At 30.2% G+C, this 23799-nt stretch overlaps 1 protein-coding gene across 1 annotated transcript in view; it reads right to left on the bottom strand.

The window, feature by feature from the left end:
• LOC107452377 (uncharacterized) overlaps positions 1–23799 on the bottom strand; it is a 191934-nt gene that overhangs the window by 37061 nt on the left and 131074 nt on the right. The window contains exons 7-11 of the mRNA XM_071177670.1: positions 21415–21577; positions 16092–16194; positions 12482–12657; positions 4954–6376; positions 1710–1962 (exon numbers count right to left, since the gene is read on the bottom strand). Coding sequence (XP_071033771.1) covers positions 1710–1962; positions 4954–6376; positions 12482–12657; positions 16092–16194; positions 21415–21577 — 2118 coding nt within the window. The remainder of the gene's footprint in view (positions 1–1709; positions 1963–4953; positions 6377–12481; positions 12658–16091; positions 16195–21414; positions 21578–23799) is intronic.

Raw genomic sequence — 23799 nt, 5'->3', positions numbered from 1 at the left:
GACGCAGATGGCATAGTGACGGTTCTCTTGTGATTCATTCCTTTATTTTTCAGTTTTTAATTCGAAAAAATTCTGCCGTGTTATTATAGAAAATATTAAAAAAAGATTTAAAAATGTTTTTACAATTGTAAAAAAATATTCGTTAAAAGCTCAAATTCAGAGGGTTAAAATTTCACAATGATGTAATTTTCAAGTGTCTGGTGGAGGTGGTAAACATCATATGATCTAATAATATTTCTATTTACAAACAAAGAGGATTTACTATGCAACTTTTCCTATTCCAGGCGATAAGCAGGTAAAATAAAATTTCAAAAATTTCATTGATCTGGTAAGGGCCTAAGAATATTTCGATTTCAAATAAAATTGACAAACGTTTGATATCAATACATAACTTTCCCTACCACAACCGATTTGGATTTTTAAAATAAGTAAGAATTAGCCCACTGAAAAACTTATATTCATTATGAGTTTAAATATACATTTTCTATACTGAATAATGTTATAAAATGCTATGAAAATATGCCTTATTTAGCCTATGCCACCAAGCGCTAATTAAAGTGTTAGGTCCGGAATAAAAATTTAAAAAATACTATATATCTAATTATTCCCAATTCATTACTTATCCTTGCTTCTCTATTTATAAATTCCAGTAGTATTTACCACTCTTAATCATTACTAAAAATAAAATACTATATATCCAATTATTAATTACGTATCCCAGCTTAACCTACGGAATTCTACTAGCATTTAACATAATTACTTATTATTAAACACAAAGTTGTTTTTACAATTACCCATCATTAATTATTTATCCCCGCATGCCCCTTTAATGAATTTTACTTGTACTTATACTTACTCATGACTAGAAAAATATATTATGCATCCAACCATCCATTAATAATTACCTATCATAATTTATTTCTTACAGGTAAGAATTCATAATTCATAAATGGTCTATTTATGAATTCCACTCGTATTCGACGCACTTACTCATTATTCAAAATTAATACTGTGTATCTTATTATCCATAATTAATAATTAATTTTAACCTATCCTATTCCTCAGCTCTATTAGTATTTAATTTAACACTCTTACTCATGATATCACTGCAAATAAAAAAATACATCGCTAATACAGAAATGAAGCAAAATTTTATCACCATTTCAAGAAGTCCTTACAGCATTGACTCACCTTTTGAGCAAATGAGCAATTGGTATGAAACTAGTTGATACCCTCCATAATATGTATATTATAAGTATACAGTGCACGTAAAAAGGATCACCCTGAATAACTTTTGATCTAATGATCTGATCTTCACGTTCTAGAACTCAATCTTAATCGCTCAAGGGGGTGACCTTAAATATGCTAATTATAAGCACAGAAGATAATTTAAGTTGCGAAATCAGACACAAAAACGTACTTTGTCTGAATAAAAATACCTTGTTTTGACGGATTTCTAAACTCCCAAAATATAGTCGCAATCTGGGAAATGTTGTCACACTTACTCATTATTCGAAATTGATACTGTGTATCAAATTATCTATAAGTAATAATTAATTTTAACCTATTTTATTCCTGAGATTTATTAGTATTTAATTTAACACTCTTCCTCAAGATATCACTGTAAGTAAAAAAAAAAGACATCGTTAATACTGAAATGAAGCAAAATTTTATCACAATTTAAAGAAGTCCTTGCAGCATTGACTCACCTGTTGATTTCATTATTTAGTGTTTGGAAATAAGCGTCCGGACCAACCACCCTCTGTTGCTGTTCCATCATTCTATTGTCTGGAACAAAATATTCCTGTAATTTATTGTTCATAACCCTTCGTCCCTGGTAGAGAGCTTCCGTAGATCCGAATCCACTTCCCAAACTCCCGCCAAATCGACTAGCACTCGATCTTAGTAGTTCAGTCGCTCGGGCGTGGCTGTCAATGGAGGGGAAATCCATCGATCTATAGCCTACAAGAGAATCGTTTGGCTCACGTGAATCAGCGTGAAATCAATGCAAGTTAAAAGCTAGTTTGTAAAAGATGGATGTTTTTTTTAATTTCATTAATTAATTTTCATAAATAATTAATTTTATAATATTTTCATAATAATTTTATTATAAAGAAATTTTATTATATTTTTTTTTATTATTTATTATAAAAAAAATTTATTTATAATATTTTTTTAATATTATAATAATTTTATAACATGTAATAAATTAATTTTTTAAATTTTTATGCTTGCAATAGAGTTTTTTCAGACATTTTATTTTTAGTACTGATTAAAACGCACCTTATGCTAATTAAAGTTTTAGTTTAAAGCTATTCAAACGAGCTAGTAAAATCGCTTAACACATATAGCCTTTAAAATGCGATCTCTAACTAAATATTTTGCTCTTTTAAAAGATTAAAAAAAATGAAAAAAAAAAAGATTCTAAGAAAGGAGCAATAAAACAAAAATTATGAGGGGGAAATGTATTGTAAATAAATAAATTTTAATTAATTTATCCACTAATTGCTTATCAGTGTCTCGTAATTTAGTATTGAACTGTGACAAAAGAAAACTTTATGTAAGAAATATTTTTAATTTTAAAGCCAATGGAACACATAAGTAAAAGTTTCATTCGACACAACTAAGGCGCTTGATTAAATATTGTTTATGAAGTTTTTTAAAAAAAGGGAGGGAAAGAAAACTGAAAAGTAAGATTTTAAAGAGGGAGAAATAAAACATAAATTATGAGTGAGAAATGATTTATTACGGATAATACATTTTAATAGTTTCAAACAATTTATTAACATAGAAATATCTAGTAATCGAATATCAATGTCTTGTAATTTAATATTGAACTTTACTAATTTAGTCATGAACTTAGATAAAATATCACTTTATGCTAATTAAATATTTAATTTTAAAGCAATTGAGCCAGAAAAGTAAAAATTATATTTAGCATGACAATTAGGAAACTTAAAATTCGATTCATAAGTAAATATTTGTGAATAAAAAAAATAATAATGAAATTTTTAAAGCAGGAGCAAAAAAGAAACAAACATACATTTGGTTGGAGAATTGTTAATAACTGGGGGACAAGAAATTTATTCAATCCTGCTTATCCTAATTATCCTCTCATTGAATATTAACGGTTGATTTGAAGAAATTATTCTTTAGTTAAATTCTCGAGAAACTTGCGTATGCTCCGTTAACCCAGAAAAGCCTAGATACCGTCTTTAGGAGTGGATAAAAATGTTTCAATTTTCAGTTATCGCGTGTAAAAATTTTCTTTTTACGCAAGAAATTAGAATAATTTATTTTTAAGTTTTTATTTCTCTTGAATATATCAATGACTGGATGTATTAAGCAGTTGGTTTATAAAGGTAGCCTGTTTTATTTTTCTATTTAATTAAAAATGGTTTTTCTCCTAAATGAAAAATTTTATTTTATTTTATTTTTAATAAATTATTTTCACTTGGCATATAATTTAATAAGAAATCAAAGAAAGCTTGTTAGCGTAAAATTTCAAATGATATTAGATATCTAATTTCAGTTTTTTCAGTAATGCCTGCATTTCTTAATTTTGCCAGCATTTTTGGACATTTTTTTTGTCATAACATTTAATATTTATATCAAGTTAATATTGAAAATTTGCGTCCTGGGAATAAAAAAATCAATTAAAAAACAACACCAATAACAAAATTTTCAGAAATCATCACTTTTTGAAGAGAATGTTAAAACTTTTATAATTATAAAACAATTTGATAATTTGATAAATTTATTTAACCTCAATTATTTCTCTAAAAGAGCGAAAGATATTAAGATATTAAGAGAGGGTGACATGTGCTTCATTATCCAATTTTTACTTGTATTATTCTTATAAAATTTAATACAAGATTATTTTATACATTATAGTGCAACATTGTATTATTAAATGTTAAAAATGACAATGATAAAGCTAATTAACATAAAGGAAACTTATATCTGAATTTAGAAACAACAATTTAAAGCAAATATTCCGTTGCGAACTAAAAACTAAGATTTTCCTTTATTAACTATTTTCATAAAATTAGATGAAAAAATTCATGATAAACATTAAAAACATATCTTGTATACAAAAAGAGTAAGAAGAAGGATGAATGATGTCTAAAAAGAATCATATTAATTTTATAAAATGAAAAATAATGCTGTTAATCATGATGAATAAAATAATAATACAATTTATGAAGAAACAGAAGCACGTCGTGATTTCATAGACTTTTAATTTCAAGCTATTATTACAAAATATTATCGCTTCTTACAATAGTTTGAAAAGAAAAATAGAAAAGAGGTGCACTAATGTCGCGATAATTTATGCCACAATGCTTTTGCTTCGCTACGTGTAAGATAATTTTGAATTACAGTTAGGGAGAAAATGTAAAAGTTTTTTTGGCAGTTTTATAAAAAGAAAGTAATGAATAGAATTTATGAATTTTGCATGTTTTTTAAAAGTAACATATTAGATTACATTGCTTATATTCTTTTTACTATTTTCGTTCATAAAATTTGCTAAAATTATTTTTTTTATTTTTTTAGTCATAGTTTTGATTAAATAAATCTTGGTTTCGACTAAGTGGCGCTATAAGAGTCTTATTACGTAACCCTAAAATACTATACTATAGCTACCACAATAGATAGTGGTATCAATAGTAAAGCGGTATTTAAAAAATAGTGGTATCGTATCTACAGACTTTACAACCATAGATAAAACTATTTATAGTTTGATAGTATTTATAAATTTTACTACAGATACCACTTTTATATTTATATCTAAACAACTAAACCATTCAAAAGTTAAAAGAGTTTGTTCTAGACTATAATGGTCACTATTTATATTAGAAGTTTGAAATATGCTTATAAGTTCAAAACACATTGTCAGTTACAATGCAAAAAAAATGCTTTAAAAAGAAAATAAAACATGGATTTTTCACTTACTAGGTTGGACTGATTGAACTTGTTTAGGATAATATTGAAGGTATTGCGGAGTTAATGGCTGTTGCTGTCTCATTGTCTGATAGTGCATTGCCTGTTCCATTTGTGCAAAAGGTGGCAAATTAAGCTCACTGTTATGTCTACGTCGGCCTTTCTTTAAAGTAGGTTGAGCAGTCATTTTTTGTTGCAAACGTCGCAACGATTCAACACTGGTACCCATGAAAGAAGTCGAGGGTGCCATTGTTGTCGTTGGAGGTTGACGAGAACGCTTAGAACCATCATGCCACTGCTCTGAAGCTGAAACAACTGTCGTAGTGGCAGTAGTCATGATGGTGATGTCATCATCAGATGGTCTTTGGGTGATGGCATATTTTGGGACTGCATCAGGTAGAGGAGTTCTTGCACCTGAAGGCTGAGGTGTCCTTCGACCGGAATCCATCATACTTTGATACAGATGCAGCTCTTGGCTGCTGCCATAATGGGAAGACAATTGACCTCTCATAGGCGTTTGAGGCTGAATGGGATGTGGTACTATCTGTGGTTGACTTTGATACTGTACGAACTGTGGTTGGTTCTGATATTGCAGAAGTTGCGGTTGACTTTGATACTGCGGTTGTGTTGGCATCCTATAGCCGTGCGACATCGTAGGAGTTTGAATTGGTGTTGTTTGCGATGCCAACTGAGGCTTTGAAGAATATGTTTGGTAAGATATGGGGGTGCTTGTTTGGGCTTGTGGTAAAACCTGTGACACAGATGGTGCTTGGTGGGGTGTCTGTGCCTGTAATTGTTTCATTAAAACAGCTGAGAGTGCCGCTGTGTTAGTATTAGCTAAAGGTTTTGGAACAGTGGGAGTGGTTCCACTCGATGAGGTAGATATTGTTCTGGTAGGTTCCAGTGTAGTTGCCGTTGTTTGTGGAGGCTGAGGAGTCTGCGAACGATCTCCATCACCTCTGCTTCTTTGCTCTAGCATAACCTTTCGTTCTTCTGTCACAGCTTTTAGTTCATCTCTAAGTTGTTGCTTTAAATTCTGCATGTACTGTGGCAATTTAGTACCAGTAGGATCTCCTCCAGGACTAGGAGTTCTAGATGTTTCCACTCGTCGACCTAGAAGAGGTGACAAGGAACTGCCCATGCTGGGTGTTGGTGAAGGAGCACCTAACACATTGCCTGATGCAAACTCTTTTGATGATTCAATTGCAGTGACTACTGTAGTTGTGACGGTTGCGGTAGGTGCTGGAGTTAAAGAAGGTGATTCGTTTTCAAAGTGGTCTTGGAAACCATTTCCGTTTTTAGCTCGATCTGCTGTTTTTCTAGTGGGGCTGGGTGAAGCGCATTGGTCAGGTGGAAGATTAGGTAGTTTCCGTCTAAGTCGTACGGATTTTATGCTCTCTGCTTCGCTCTGAGTATCTGAAGAATCACCAGTCTGCTGAAAGAAAATAAATGATTTTAACACATCAGGTAAAATAACAGTTTGCATATATTATTATTCAAACAAAGATATGAAGGTATAGTTTACATTAATTGATGATTAAATATGAGTTCTAAATTTCAATTTCAACTAGTTGCAGAAACACAATAACAATGATATTTCACTATTACAGTAATTTATAATTATCTTCAGAGTTACCAAAAGTTTTTTTAAAGAAATTCTCAAAATATAATTGGGGAACAAATAGAAAGAATAACATCCCAAAAATTTCATGATCTATTAGCGATCTATAATAGTAAAATGAGGAGTTTGATTTTATGTGTTTTTTGAGTGTGTGTGAATGTTCCTCTTATAACTCCAGAACCATTTCAGCTAGCATCTTGAAATTGAGACAGTGCGTGACAGCGTGACAGAAGCATTTTTATCCCCTGATGCTGAAAATCGTTAAAAAATTTCAGTTAGATACTTTGAGAAAGACGTTTGAAAAATTGGAATTTTTTCATCGACTTGAAACTAGCCTTTGATAAAAATGATTGACAGCAGACATTTTCTTTTTTATAGCTTATATCAAGCACATTTATAGCTTATATTTAAAAAAAGAAGCTGTGCACATTCTTTAATGATTAATTATTTCTTATTTGCTATGTCAGATGAACTTTATGATCAGCATAAACATGATAGCATTGGTCGATTAGGTAACCAAGTTAGCACTTCTAAAGTTATTTTAAACCACATGAAACTTTTGTTTATAGTTATGTTTTCAAACCGTAAATTCATCTACCGAACTAGATAATTTAAAATCAACTGAAAACTGAGAAACGCAAAAACTTGCCCCACTCTTAATAACACAAATGTTGCTTTATATTAAATTTGTCAGTAGGTAATATTTTGAATTAAAGAAATTGCTATATTCTAGAAAAAGAAATAAATAGAGAATTGGTACTAAATCGTTTAGGAAAGAATGTAAAAATCGCTATATTATTACTCATGCTATTGACGCTTAATCAGTTTTGGTAATAATTACTAATTGAAATTAAAAACAAGCTTGTACTGTAAAAAATTAATTGGGAAATAATACTAATTCCTTTGAGTGAAATGTAAAAAGTTCGATTTTTATAGATGATGCTTAATCAATTTTGAAATTAGTAAAAAAATGTGCTATGTACTATAAAGCAAAATTAATAGAGAAATCGCTCTAAATCATTTAGGAAAACGTAAAAAATTCAACATTATTAGTGGCACTTTTGATATTTAAATAACTTTAGTAATAAGTACTAACTGAAACAAAATAAATAAGCTGCGTACTCTAAGTACTATAATGCAAAATTAATTGGAAAAATGGCTCTAATTGGCTTAGAGGAAATATAAAAAATCACCACATTCTTATAGATGCCAATGGTACATAATTAATTTTGGTAAAAAGCACTACCTGTGCAGCTTTAATAGGTACCAACTGCGCAAATATAAGTACAATGTATTGCATGATATATTTGATGAGTACAATCTATATTTGATATCGATTTAAACAGCATCAATACGGGGAAGCTTTAATACAGATACTGTGAAATAAGGTTTCTAAAGTCCCTTGAAAAGAATAAGTACCGGAGAAAATCACGTGGTTGGGGAAACTTTTGGCAGTTATGAATTGGCCTCGAGAAACAGTATCATGGCAAATGATTCTGAAAACAGTTAATCCTTATTTTGATGGGATAAACTACTAAAAACAGGCTTTGCTTAATATAATAACGTAAAGTTCCTGAGAAAGACAAAATACAATAAATTCAAAAAATGAAATTATTTTTGTTTTATTAATTGTAATGATATATGTCTTTCATTTTTGAGCAGGATTTCGTGGTGTTGTTCAGCACTAAATTGATTGCTTATTCCCCCCCCCCCTTACGATGAAAGGAATATTCAGCTATCTAATTTATATTTTTTAAAAAAAGCTAATGGGCGGTAAACGTAAAAGCTTGTAAAACTCATACAAAAGGTTTAAAAGAATTAATATTGAATATATTATAGTTAATCTTAACAATGGAAAAAAACTTTTATAGATTATTTCAGTCATATAAAATGAAAACAGTGTAGGGAGCAAACAGGTTAGAACAGGTTGCCACTACGCATAAAACAATGGAGAGCTTTTTAACTAGTTTCATGCCAATTACTCATTCGTTCATTGTGCGCTTAATTCCTACTAACATTTTTCTTTTCAGGCAAAGTTCTATCAATAAAAAATTTCATTATCAATAAAAAATTCATTTATATTAAGATTACTGATAAAAGAGAGGTGTGTGGATCATTACACTAGTATTATTGGATAGAGTTGATATTCAACATTAAATGAGTCTTATGTATGTGCTCAGAAAAAATAGCATTACATTAAATCTTGGCGTAAATAGTTTCTCCTTTCTTGGCATAAATAGCTCGTAATTTTGAACTATTTTCCAAATGTATTCAATTTTATCATCTAAGTTAAAGAAAAATTTAAACTATTTTTGTTTGTTTGGCTTGAAACAATGCATTCTAAGATAATTTTTTTTATTCAGATTTGGAAGATATAGATATTTGATCATTAGACTTTAGCGTTATTCTTGTGCAATGAAACTAGCATTGATACACTATACTATGCAACTAATAAATTATACTATACAACCTATAAATTAATATGTGATTGGAAATATGTATGTCATAGATAAGTTTTATTTTATCTACAGGATTCAGTTAAGTAGCAATAAAGTGGGTGCGGGACATTTTTAATTATACCTTAAATGTGGCTGTTATTGCAAACTGAATTTTATGCAGCGAATCACACAAAAGGACGTTAGAGTTTCTTAAATGGAATTTACAAGACAAATGACAGCGATATTTTGGAAAAAGGAATACATTTCAAATCGTCTTGAACATCTTGTTATTTTTAAACGTGCACCTACACTCTCAGATGATCATTTAGGATGTACAATACAAGGTTGTTGGATGCGGACATATGAAATTAAGATGTTTATTTAGACTGCCGGGTGGCAATTACAGGGTCTACAGTCCAAGCTCAAAGACATGTGTGAAGAAACTACCACAAAAATTATTTTCGGATGCAAAAAGCGTCGGCATCAACATTGCTTTGTATTATACCATAGGCATTGATATTCGCACAAATAACAGATCATATTTATCTTTGAAATTAAAACTCAGGGTGCTTAAAATCTCACCCAGTAATTGATTCTACTTTCTGTGGTGCTAAATAAATAAATAACTGTAGCTCAATAAACATTTTAATTTGTTTATTCTTTGAAAAAAGGTCCGAAAAACTCATCGTATAGTTCGAATGAATCGTTTCAAAAACATGTCGTTTAAAAAGCACTTAAAGCTTTTTCGCGCATTTCTTTCTGTTTTATTATTCTTAGACGCTTTTTAATAATATTTCCAATACCAAATTATTTAGAAATACCTTAAAAAACTTTTATTTTTTAATCAACAACTTTTCTTGCATCTCTGTTTGCGGGTATCATCAGCATCATTTTACGAAGAATGTATAAAATACTAACAGTTTTAGAATAACTGAAAACTTTACACAATAAGCAGCTATCATTTTAATATATTTTTTTTGCAGAATTCACATTTTATCAATCAGAAATAACTTTGTTTAGGTCACATTAAAAACGTTAATCACATTTAGTTCAATGTAGTTAAGAATGACATAAAAATAAATTTTAAAATAACATTTAAACAGGAAATGCAAAGAAGCAATTTACAGTATTGCATGTACAATAAAATATCAAGAAATCTTTGTTAACTTATATTACAGCTGAACGATATTTTTACAAATGAAAACAAAATAAAATTAATCAAAATTTGAAAGTAATAAACATTTTAAAAAATTATTTACTACCTAGCAAGAGCTAATGTCAGCCATTTATCCGATTTATAATAGTTACACCAACGCACATAAACTGACATAACAAATACAGGAAAAAATATGTGATATGCATGTTAATACATTTCAGCCATATTTATTTACACTTCAATCATATATTCCCATGCGTATTTGTCGAATATTTAAATCTAGTATAGCTAAAAAAATACTAAACGAAAGCTTCCTTTCTACCGACAAAGAATAATTTTGAGAGAAAAGTTTTATACTCATTAAATAAAGTTTCTTAGCTACGAGAAAGGAAAAAGTATGCTCTTTATACAAACAAAATAATCTAGTACAGTTCTAGTGTATAAATATAAAATAATAGTATGGTAGGTGCATAGCTTTCAAAAACGTAATAATTTAATGCAAATTAAATATATTAAGCTAATTTGTATTCTAAAATCATTATACAGAGTATATAAATTTATTATCTTAGTTATTACATTCAACATAGCAAAAAAAAGTTTTTCCGATATCATATTCAGCATTTTGAAAAGCAGTTTATTCACTATGAATCAAAAATTAAAATAAGTGAGAGAACATTTGAAATCATTATAATTGGGGAATATTTCGCTGTGTTTAGGTAAAAGTGAGTCAAAAAATTCCCTGTTTAGGGAAATTTTATGAAATTCCTCTTCGTCCCTAGGCAACTACGTAGAGTTTGAAAAAATATCTGATTTTCCCCCGTGATCTGTGGATTTTTTGGTGATGAATTCTTCTTTCAGAGGACGTTATACCACAGGGGAAACTTTTCATCCCAAATTACTTCAATAAATTTAAAATTTATAGAAAAGTGAATTCAAACATACTAAGATTAAGACATGAGGTTTCTAATGTTGAAAAAATATTTTCAAAACATCAAAATGCAAGCAAATTATTGGATGAGAACTTTCTCACAACGTAATCCTACATAATCCTCTCATAATGTTTTTGCATTTCGATATTATCATTTAATTTATTGCATTCAACGCTCCAAAAAAAATTCTAAACAGTTTACTCAATACCATGTTCTATATTTAAAAGAAAAAAAGAAACAGTTTATTTAGAAATGAATCAAAAATAGAAATAAGCGACAAAATATTTGAAATCATTATAGTCAGAAAATACTCCACGATTATTAGGTCGAATTTAGTCATAAAAATTCCCTGTTCAGGGAATTTTTTTGAAATTTCTATCCGTCCTCAGGCCTCTTCCGAAGACAGGGTTGGTTTATGGCCGGCAGAAACTGGTTTTTGCCATGCCAGTGGCAGAAACTGGTTATAATCGGTAAAACCGGCAAAAACTCGGGGAAACTAAAAAAACTTCTATATTAGTTCTAGTAATTGCTTAATGACATTTTGTTTAAGTAAACTGAAAAATTTAACTCCATGTAACTGTAACAAACTTTTTAATTCATTGTTTGTAAATATATATTATTTTGTTTATATTAAATATAAAGAGTGCAGTATATCAAATATTTATATAAAATAAAGAATAATGTAATGCAATAATAAATATATATACTAGACTTTAGTTTATTATATTAAACTCTGAAATTCAGTAATTATTATCATCTAACTCTTAATATAACTGAATAGAGCTATTTTCAGATAGTTTTTTTTTCTTTTCAATACGTAATTTGCTTGGCAACAATTCAATTATTATAGCAGTAACAGTTTTAATCTTTTGTGGATGGCAATGCCTGCTAGTTCTGCTGGACTTGAGAAAATCTTCTCAAATTTCTCGCTCGTGCATAGCAAATTGAGAAATTGTTTAGGTTCAGAAACTGCATCAAAACTTGTCGTTTGTTATAGATTACTGCAGAGTGCAAACAATGTAATATTTGATTTTTAATTTTGATAATTTTATAAATAAATTGTACTTTGTTTAACATTTAATGGTTTTTTCAATGAATTATCCATTGTATGTCAATCTCAGTACTTACTTTTATGTCATTTTCTGAATTTCTGCCAGTTTCTGCCACAAATGTGGCAGAAAAGGGTTTCTGCCATGCCAGTTTTAACCACCTCGGCAGAAACTTGCTAACCTTGACCGAAGAGTTGGATAAAATTATCTGATTTCCCCATCGACAGTTGATCTTTCTCCATGTTTGCTGATCAACGGATTTTTGGGTATAAATTCTCCTTCAACACCTGAGAAATATTCCCTTTGTAATGTTCCCTTTTGAATGACTACTGAGTGAATAGTTTTACCTTATCTCTCGGTGTACTCGGTGTCTGAGGGGATCCCACGGTGGTGTTATCCATGATGTTGTGAGGACTCGAGGATCCACCACCATTCAAGCGAGCCATGAGCTCTTCCGTAGGCTTTGGCGAAGTGCTGCCTCCATAGGAGCCAGAACGCAGTCGACGAACTTGCGGAGTAGGAACTATGGGTATAAAAATAACAACATTGTAAAACTTCAGCTTTTTTATTTACTAAATTTAAGAATTATTGCTTAAGTTTATCAAATATCTACATTTTTGACAACAAAAATCAACGATATTTTATTAATATTTCCATTATAACATATTTATATTTTTAAACATCTCAATGAATCCACTATTATATACTTTCATTATTATGTAGTTTCATTATTGTATACCTCCATTATTATATATATATTTCTATTTTTATACATATTCCAGAATATTTCATAATATATTTTGGAATGTATAAGAGAAATACTTTTTTTATACAGATTTGATAGCAATTTTTATACAGAAGTAATGAGAAAATAAATATCTTTATTATGCAACTAAAAATATACATGCCTTTTTTAAGAGTTTTAATGAGAAGTTTGCCAGAACAATCTGACAAAAGATTGAAATTACTTGACAAATAATCGATCCCAATCAATATCTTTTATCAATTATTTTATCATTCATCATCCATATTTTTTATAAATCATTATCAATTTATATCATTTACTTGGCTATAACCAGCTTGTCAAATATATACAACTAGAGGCCCACATATTTCATCAACACACTTCATGTAAACAATGCACCAAATTGACAATATCTTGAAATTGCACAATTAAATTCTAACTGCACAGTTACCTTTAACTTCTAATAATGGTTCAAAAGCATTTGATATTCGTTTTAATTCACCCTTCCATCGTTTTACACAAGAATTTAGTTGAATTGTTGAAATATATACTAATTATTCGCCAAATTTACTGAGCTCCCAAAAGTACTACCTACTTCAATGAACTGTAGATTGGAATAAGCTTAATCTGGTGTTAAAATTTAGCTGCACTCTTTGAAGTATGTAGGAATGCTCGATTTGGTATCATCATTCACACTTTCGGAGTTTTCCAACATAAATTCAAATAGGTACTAAACGACATTTTCTTTTACAATTTGCTGAATTTAATTGCTTTGAATGGATTATTAAATGGTATTCACAAAAACGTCTATTTTCTGACAAATTCCAAATCTGTTTACAAACTTAAAACTTAAGAGAGCGATTAAACAATGTTATATACTAAGTCTTGCGAGAAAACAAAAGTGATAAGGAGATAAACAAAATCAAATAAGAAAAATCACTAAGTATCAAAAGTCGAAAGGCGTGGAACCCTAATTTATCTAAAGAATGTAGATCTATCAAGGAAAAATTGAGTGTTTAGGCATTTGAAAAAAAAGTTACGAAATAAATGGAGATAACAATAACTTTAATTTTGAAAACTAAAATTTTTGTTTAACAGTTACCATATGAAAGTAAAAAATATCAAATGAATGGTTTAAATACAGAACCTTTTCATTTAGTTTTATCAAGCAGAATTATGGATTTTTTACCATAAATACCATTATTATATAGTATGGTAGTTTTACCAGAATTTTCTCTCCGTGTAGAACTATAAAAAAAATAGTTTAATCGGGGATACGGTCTTCTCTTTGCCAACGCATTAAAGTACTCACAATGTAATTTTGCGCCTAAATTATGGCAGTTTAAGTGATCAAGGTGTCTATTACTATCTTTGCGTGTACTTTGGACATAATAAGATTTCACATGCTGTATTAATTATACATTTAAGAAAAAAATAAGGTAACATTTTCAGTACTGTGTACTAATGACATTCATGATAAAGAAGAAACACATTTCTGGTTAATGAAGCCAAATTATGCAGAATTTAAACCATTCATTTGGTAATTTTTCTGTTCATATGGCAATGGTTTATCAGAAGTTTTGGCTTTCAAATTTATAGTTCTTACTTCCACACAATTAATAAAACATGCAAAACTAAAAATTAGGTTTAATCGAAAAAGTGATTTTTATGCCTTGTTCTTATTTGTAATGAAAATATTATCAAATTTTATCATACATTATAAAATCATATTTTATTGTTATTTTTAACAAAATCTTTTCCAAGGCATTTCTATAAAAATTACCAAGCTATTTGGTGTTCCCATACAGACAGAAACGCGGTAAGTTTTACCATATTCTGGTAGTCTTGGCCAAAATATTTCTCACTGTGCATTATGCGATGTAATCTATATATTATTATCTTTATCGTATTAACCAAAATTTAATAAGTTCAAATTAATGATTTTTTTCTTTTAATTAATTTCCTCTAATGAACACCAGTGTCCAAAGTTTAATGAATTTGTGAAAGTTAAATGATTATCTCCAGAACTTCTGAACAGATTTAATATTTAATATATATGATGTATCATAGTTACACGCATGACACTCTACAGTATCCGATAAAATGTAACAGTGATTATACTCCAATGAAACCATACAAATTACAATTTATTTACAAAAAAAGAAAATGTGCAACACATGATCCTTTAATAACATACTGTTAATAAATACAAAAATATCAGTTACTGTTAATAAGTACACAAAAATCATCAGCAATTTATATGAAAAAGTAATAGAGTTAAGATTCAATGAAAAGTAGTATTAGGAGAAAATCAGATTGTCCTTCAAATACATATTCTTTTTCTCACCAAACATTTTATAGTAATCATTTCAGAAAAATCATTAATATACAATTGAAAACCACGTACAATAATAATACGAAGAAATGGCATCCAAATGGCATCCTGATTTATAAAATTACATCAAAATCTTATGAAAAAAATACATTAATGACATATAACTCAAAAAAGCTAAAAATTAGTGTTTTGAAAATTAATGTTTTATGGTTACTATTTTGCCTTCATTGCGATTTTGATATTTATTGTTTTGTTTACTTAAAAATTAAAATTCGTTTTTAATACATATTCTGACAGCTATCCACATTTGAGCACATTATTCTGAAGTACAAGTTGAAATTGATATGAATATGTATTATATTAATGTAAGCAATTCGCATTAACGCGCTATGGGGGAAATAAGCGTTTGCAAATTTAAAAGGCGTCTTCTCAAAATCTCTCTCACACTGTAACTTTTCTACTTTCTATCTGATTTACTCAAAATTTTAACATCAGGGATAAACCATATGCATTTTGCGAAGCACTCAGCATTTTTTATTAATTAAACTATTAATATTATTTATATCATCTACTTGATACTTTGTTTGAATTTATTCGACTATGGATTACTGTTTAGGAATTTCTTTGACAATGCATTACTTTGTATAAATTTCTTTGACTATGTTGATGCTAGTTAATTTCTTTAACTATATCATATTATCTATTGGATTTGGGGCTTATATGACTTCCCGAATATATTTATTTGCACCACTGACGCGATCCCCATTTCAAAGCAACTTTTTCAACTGCGCATATTTACGAAATGTGTAAAAAAAATAATCTTCACCTCTTAAGAAATTGAATGTGTGAAGAAATCAAAAATATTAGATTTGCCTACCATCTTGTAATGTGACAGTTGGTACTGGTTGAACGGATTCTCCAACCTTCTGACCATTGGAAGCACTGCGTGGTTGAGATCTAGGTGCAGGACTAGGAACGTTCTAAAGAAGAGAAAATAATTTTAAATACACTAGCAAGCAGATTACGGCTAAAAAACTTATACTAACATTCATACAACTCAAGTATCATCACAAAACACAAACACAAATTTTAATTCGGAAAATGTAACCGGTTTCATAAATATTCAGACCATTACACCTCAGTATCCTGATAAAATGACTTGCTGTAAATTATAAGGCAAAATTAACGGCCTTCTGATGATAAATAGGTGAATAAATATAAATAATAGCGATTGAAATTTTGTTTATTAATCTCTAGCCGATCACCACTTTTTTCAACCGAAATGCACCCCTTGTGCCGTTGTGCCGCCCGCAAGCTTACAACCTATTGCACTGGTGAATAAATTTTTTGTTGCATTTATGCAAATACTTGATATTGCCTAATTTGAGTGTCGGGAGCTCAAATCTTAAATTATTTTTACTCCTAAAGCTACAGATTTTGTTAATGACATTTGTAGTCTATTTTTTGTCGAAAAGTACAAGTTGAACATTACAGATAACAAAAGATCACGTAATAGCTGCGACAAACTTCTAGGGGAAATACTGCACATCATTAGGATTAAAATTGCATAGACACCCACACCTGGAACTGTCGTCGTAAGAGATCATTAACGCTTCCCTATTATGACCTGTTCAGAAGCACAGGAAGAAACAGTTCATAAGACTCCCTTATACGCGTATCTATGCAAATTTAATCCTGGCGATGTACCTAACTCCACCAGAAGTTTGTCGCAACATTTATACGACCCCCTGTTATAAATAACGTATTTAAACTTGAACATTTCAACAAAAAGTTGAATAAAAATGTGATTTAAAAAATCTGTATCTAGGAGAGAGAAGCTAATTGCAGATTTGAAATCAGCGGCATAAGAGTATCTAAGAACTGTTGAAAAAAGGACAAATCTGTAGACGTGTTGGAACAGGGGTTAAAATGCCGAAATAATTATCGCCGCCATTTAGTGGATTTACGCAATTAAATGCACAGCAAGTATTTTAAATAGGTTGGGACCCGTTTTGTTGGCTAGCAAGTGACAAATATCTAGCAAGAAAATAGATTGCTCAGAAAAGCGCAGAAGCAAACATTGCTAATATTGGTCTTGTTTAAGAAGATTCCTTCATAAATCTTCGTCGTTTTATTGGTATTTATTTATCGCTTTCTCGGCCATATCTAAGTGGTTTTCTTCTTTTTTTCTTCTTCAAATTCCAGTACTTAAATACGATATTATAACCGCATACGTGTTTCGAATTACAGTTATCGCTTCTTGACGAGCTTGATCTAATACGATTCCCTCTTAAATCCACGTTACAATACAATACAATGCTATTGCAACACTATTATTTCGAATATGAGTGTTCACTTTGTGACGCTATTCGCGGCGATTTTGTGTAAATGCAAGAGAATTTTTATATCACTTTTTTGGTAGAGTTATTATTACTGTTTTCGAAAGTATTTTTATAATCTGGGCTATTTCAAAATTTGCGCATTTTAAAACCAATTTGTAAAATTTGAAAATTCATCGTAGTAAAATTTTGTTAGTAAATATATTAAGAGTCTTGAATATTATGTGTCACTACAGAACCATACAGTTTTTTGTGAATTTCAATACCCTTTCTTCAGGTTGTAGTGTCCTATTCAATTCCTTGCACTCTACCCCTTTTTAAGGTTTAGTATAAACTCTAGATGGTAATCCATGATTCATAGTGCTAAGGTTATACTATGGAAAGACATGGAAATCAAGGGGGAAACAAAACTTAGATGAGGTGAAAATCAAGTAGTTTTTTTTTAAATAAACGAGTCATTAGAAAAATATCTTGTGTTAAAGGTTTTAATGCCTTAAAACTTTGAGGGTTTAAAACGCTAACTTTAAAAGTGGTGCAATGCTTTCAAAAATTTGCCATACCATACGAAAGTTATGTCCTATTGTTTATCGTGCAATACAGTAGTAATTATCGTGAAAATTGCCTTAATAAAACTCAAATTTAATTCCTGTAACAAAAATTTTGTCAAGTGCGTCAAACTCAGTGCATAATATTGATATTATGAAAACAGATGTAGATATCTTGAAGGAGGAAAATAGGATAAGATATTAATTAAACTTTTATAAATATTTAGGTATTTGATATTAACAATATAGTAATCGTTTATTTCTGTAAGTCACGCAGAGATGATTAAGCTGCATCACGAAATGTATAGATTGACATATGGCCTTAAAAACCCTAGTATGAACTCCAATTTTGCGAGTAGTATTTTTTAACACTACAACTTGTTACTAATTATTTTTTTTAAAAATAAAATCAACCCCTAGTTGTGATGTACCTGTAAAATTGTCATAACTTACTTTCTTAACCAATTTATATAGTCTCGAGAGCAAAACATCGCATAAAAATATGTTTCTAGTGATTTTTTTTGGGGTGGCTAATCGTATGCCAGCTGAACTTATGTCATTGGCTTCCTTATCATTAAAAGCGAAAAAATTACAAATTTACTCCTAACCCTAAGAAAGAATTGAAATCATCAAAATCTTTCTAAATCATTTAACGTAAGAATCATAAATGATCAATAACAATATAAAATCAGTTTACCTCTCTAAGCTATTTAACCGTATTTTTTCGCCATTTAACCTAGCTGCTTTACTGCCAGGTAATTTCTATACGAAGTTCATGTAAGGAATGAAGATACCAAACAAATTTGTTTAATTGCTTGAATTAAAAAGCCTAACCATTAATTGCTTTTATTTCGACAAAATAGAAAGTATTTGTCAGTAGTATTTACGCTTTAATTTTATCATCGTCTATCGTGAACCATGTCACACTCAAAGCGCGTGAAGCCCTTTGGCACTTACACTTCTTTAATCCAGGAAAGTTTAGATTTTCTCGACATCAGTTGATGGATGGTGGAAGTGCAATTATTCCATCCTCATACCTATCATAGTTCTGCATTGTGTAGTTCCTCAGGGGGTTTTCTATTTCCGAGGATATCGATTCTTCAGTTGGCATTTGAAATGTAATTAGTCTTCAAACATGTCGAAGCTTTGTGAAACTGATATGCTATTTCTGAATTAACTCTATGAAGATTTGAATTTGAATTTTTAATTTCTCACGTTGTCTCTGGGTGATAAACGATCGGTATTTTGTTTAGTTAAGGCATGATTTAATTATAATATCACATTGAAAACCTTAACTTGTAGCTCTAATTTCATTTCTTTTTGTCCAAAATAATTAGAATTGGTTGCTACGGATAAGAGAAGTTTTGGCTTCTTATTTCGCCCTGATTCATAGATTCGAGTGCAAAAAGGAATAAAGTTGCAGAAGTTCAATCCTAATATTCTTTAGTTTTATGATTTCAGGTGGTAGGACCGAAGAGACGATAGTCTTGTGGATTTAAAGACTTTTGATCAGTAAACCTCAATCTCAAGTTAGAAAAAAATATATAGATTTGGCATTCGTTAGTAAGCAAATCAATTTTGTAATCATTCTGTGCATGATTATCGCAAAATATTTGGTATCAATTATAATGGGAAACATTTTTTTTGTTTTCTGTTTCATGGATCTTTTAACAGATCTTATATATATTTTCGTGAAGCTGATTTCAAATCAGAAATTTGCTTCTCTCTCCAGCCTATATATATTTTTAATAAAATTTTCATTTTTAGTCTTTTTTTTGTCAACATGTACAACATTTTATCTATAATACGCGATCTCATAAACGCTGCAATAAACTTCTAAGATAGTCAGAGCCCATTATCAGGGTTAAAGTTGCATAGGAACCCATGCCCTGGAATTTTGTCTCACACAACTATCGGTGCTTCCCCATTATCACCTGTTCAGGAGAAACAGTTCATAGTTGGAACGAACCCTTAACGGCGTATGAAATCATCCTCGGGCATGGGTTCCTATGAAATTTCAATCCTAATGATCAACCCTAGTTCCCCTAGAAGTTTGTAGCTACACTTACGCAAACCCTTGTTGTATATATCGCTTTCAAACTTGCACATTTCGAAAAAATAGACTAGAAATGCCATTTTAGAATTAGGAATAAGATTAAGGACTGTATCTGCAGCTTTAGGGGCAAATCTAATTTCAGATTTGAAGTCCCCTCTCCCGAACTAGGCAAGGTAAAGTATTTGCATAAATGCCACAAAAGATTTGTTCCTTAGTGTTATAGTAAGCGGGACATTTTGTGATGGCTGTCTTTGCTAAATAACATGAAATAGATATTATTATCTACATCAGTAGTCACAAATTATTTTTTCACAAATTATTGCTGGAAAAAAACAATCCAATTCTTTGAAAAATCATAGCTGAAGTCAGAAAGCTCAAAGAAAGAATTGAAATCATCAAGATACTTCGCTAATAGGACTGGAATGATTTCCCCTAATTCTTGGAATCGCCCTTCAGCTTCATTCTCTAATAAATAATTAGATTATTTTAAACCACATTTTGAAATCATTGACCTTAATAGTAATCAGCCATAGTTCGAAAGAATTTTGTTTTCTTCCCCCTTAATTTTTTAATTGTGACTCCTAATGTGCAAAACTTCCAAATTACAAAATATTTTTATTAAATAAATCATTTATCCAAAGATAATTTGAAGAAAAATATATTTTATTATTATTATTTAATTAATTGAAAACTTTGAACTGTAAGGCATACGAAATTTTGCTTCATGTTAAATTGAGCAAGGAAAATAGAGGAACCCGATACTTAAAGGGAATGCGTCAAATAGTTCTTCAGAAAAAAAATTTTAAAAAAAGATGATTTCTACGAAATTTCATTACTTAGAAACTATTTAATGAGTTTCATTCAAAGTTGGTACTTTGTTATTTAAAATTACGTAGTTTAAAATGGCATAAAAATTCCTATGTCTAGCGAATTAAATTTTTTTTTATTGTTATTTTAAAAAATAAGTAATAAAAACAATTAATAATTCCTTAACTTTTGGATAAATAATATCTTCACATTTTTCCCCAGATTACTGCTAACCCAATCCTTATTTTGAGGGTTTTCGTCTTATATTATAACTTTTAAGCCGTTGAGATCTTATCTTTCTTAGTCATAACCCGATCATGAAAACTAAAAAATTTAAGACGCATTCTTATTTTACGGAACGCTACAGAAAAAGTTCAGTAAACATAAACAGATTAAAAAAATCTTGCTGCCTGTCAGCGACTCATAATAACAATGTTATGCTTAATTACTCACAGTATAGTTATCCAAAGTTGGTTGTACTGTAACTTGTTGAGTATTGTACTGTTGTTCGAAAGACTGATTTGGTTCTTGTACTTTCCAAGCTGATGATGGAGAATTCAGTCCACCACTAGTCTGTGCTTTGGGCTCTACTCCAAACAAAAGCTGACCGGTTGTGCTTCAAAAAAAAATGCATGATTACTTTAAATAGAAAACTATTAACGTCTTAATTATTTTGCTATAATATGCTAATAAACGAGGCGCATCCAGAAAGTAAGTTTCCCTAACTTATAAAAAAAACGAACTCGCACTTTCAGGAACATATTTATTGGCAACAAGTACAACAATGTTTCAGCTGTTTTTCAACATAGCCACAACCAGAACTGAGACACTTGTCGTATCGTGGAATCAACTTTTGTATCCCTCTGTCGTAGAACTCTGCCGCCTGTGAATGGAATAAGCGTGTGATAGACGTCTTCAGTTCTTCGTCGTTGCTAAAACGCTCACCGGAGAACAGGAATTTCTTGAGGTGCAAGATAACTTGAAAATCACTGGGAGCAATATCAGGGCTATAGGGTGCATGATCAAACACCTCCCAGCCAAATTCCGTCAAAACAGCTGCTGTGCGTCATGCCGTATGTGGACAAGCATTGTCGTGGAGGAGCGCAACATCTGCAGTAAACATTCCACGACTCTTGTTTTGAATGGCTCGTCACAATTTCTGTAGTGTTTAGCAGTAACGGTCAGAGTAATAGTAGACGTCTGTCATACGCTGGTTCCTGTCACAGGCGGCAGAGTGCTATAACAGAGGGATACAAAAGTTTATCCCATGATACGACAAGAGTCTCAATTTTGGTGGTGGCTATGTTGAAAAATGGCTTAAACATTGCTGTACTTGTTGCCAATAAATATGATTCCGAAAGTGTTAGTTCTTTTTTTTTTATTATTAATTAGGGAAACTTACTTTCCAGTAGCGCCTCGTATTTCATAGAATTGATATTGTTGAACCCAAGAAAATTCTTCCCAAAATGAAAATTTAAAAAATGGAACAGAAATTTCTTTTTAAATAGAATCATTTTTGCAGTTTTTTTACGTCTTTTAAAAATTCTCTGTTGTAAGAATTACGAGTAGCAGCTTCATATTAATAATAGAAAGAATCTTTTTATATAAGTTGAATTTGAAGTTACTATACTTTTAGAATAGAAATTATAGAACAGAAAGAGGAGTGTCGATAGGGCATTGACCAACAATGCTAAAACTGCCTTTTCGATGTATCTTTTCTCAGCATCTAAATAAGATATTGCATCAGTTTTTTTTCACCGAATATTTACATATACATGTTCACACTGTGCTAACTGTTAATACATATCTTTGGCAGAATTTGTTTTTAAATAATGAACTCAGAACTTTTAATTTTTTTAAAAAGATTCATGAAAAATCTTTCATAACTTGAAAAGTATTGTTGCTAACGCTAAAAAACTATCACAGCTAATTACTGATATAACCTTAAATATCTCCAAAAAATTTCGAAGCGATATCATAAGTAGCTTCTTAGAAAAGGTACATAGAAAAAGGTCAGTTTTAGCTTTCTTGATATATGCCCTACCGACTCCCCATAGACTAATTTTTAATTTTTATTAAAAAGCCATATTACATAATAAAAAAAGCTATATTGCGTCTCTGTATAAAAAAAATTGTAAGATCCGGTGTGTTGGTTGTTCAACTTTACGTCACATTTCATTTTTCTGCACGAAACTAGTCTCAATTAATCCAGTATATTTCTCTTTACAGATTTTTGTAAGTTAGAGCTTGAATTTACGCTGTAAAAAGAAAAAAAACGGGAGAGAAGAATGGAGATTAGATATTGTCAGATATATATCTTAACATTTATATTAAAATCTTAAAAAGTAAAGAAGTTCTTGTGTCCAGAAGAAAACCATTCCCGATTTGAACTGTTCCCTATTGAAGTCTTCATTCGAACTGCTGTTATTACTTCATAGTATTTAGTCATACGCTGTGTATTCCTTACGTTATTTCTTTTTCAGATTCAAATTGTTAATTTTTAAATCCAGGTAATCGTCAGTTTCTTTTATCATATCAATTGAATGTTCGTACAGAATACTACAATAATTGCATATTTTGTTAACAAAATGTTTTTGTGTTAGGGAAAAATGTCGATGGAAGGAAAAAAACATTTGTGAATGAGAAACAAAATAAATTGATGAGAGGAGACTCCTACACCGTAGAAAATTCTGCATCAAATAACGGTATAAGGTGCCTCAATTTTGGGTGCATCATCCGTAATTTTTGCAATAATATTTACTTCAGCCACGATGGCTTAGGGGTTAGAGCGTTCACCTTCTAATGAGGTGAACCGAAGTTCGATCCCGGTGATGGCTG

Source organism: Parasteatoda tepidariorum, chromosome 2 (genome assembly GCF_043381705.1).
Source record: "Parasteatoda tepidariorum isolate YZ-2023 chromosome 2, CAS_Ptep_4.0, whole genome shotgun sequence".
In the NCBI taxonomy this organism is placed as follows: Eukaryota; Metazoa; Arthropoda; class Arachnida; order Araneae; family Theridiidae; genus Parasteatoda; species Parasteatoda tepidariorum.
The sequence above is the reverse complement of the archived record's forward strand: the minus strand, read 5'-3'. Positions and strand labels throughout refer to the sequence as shown.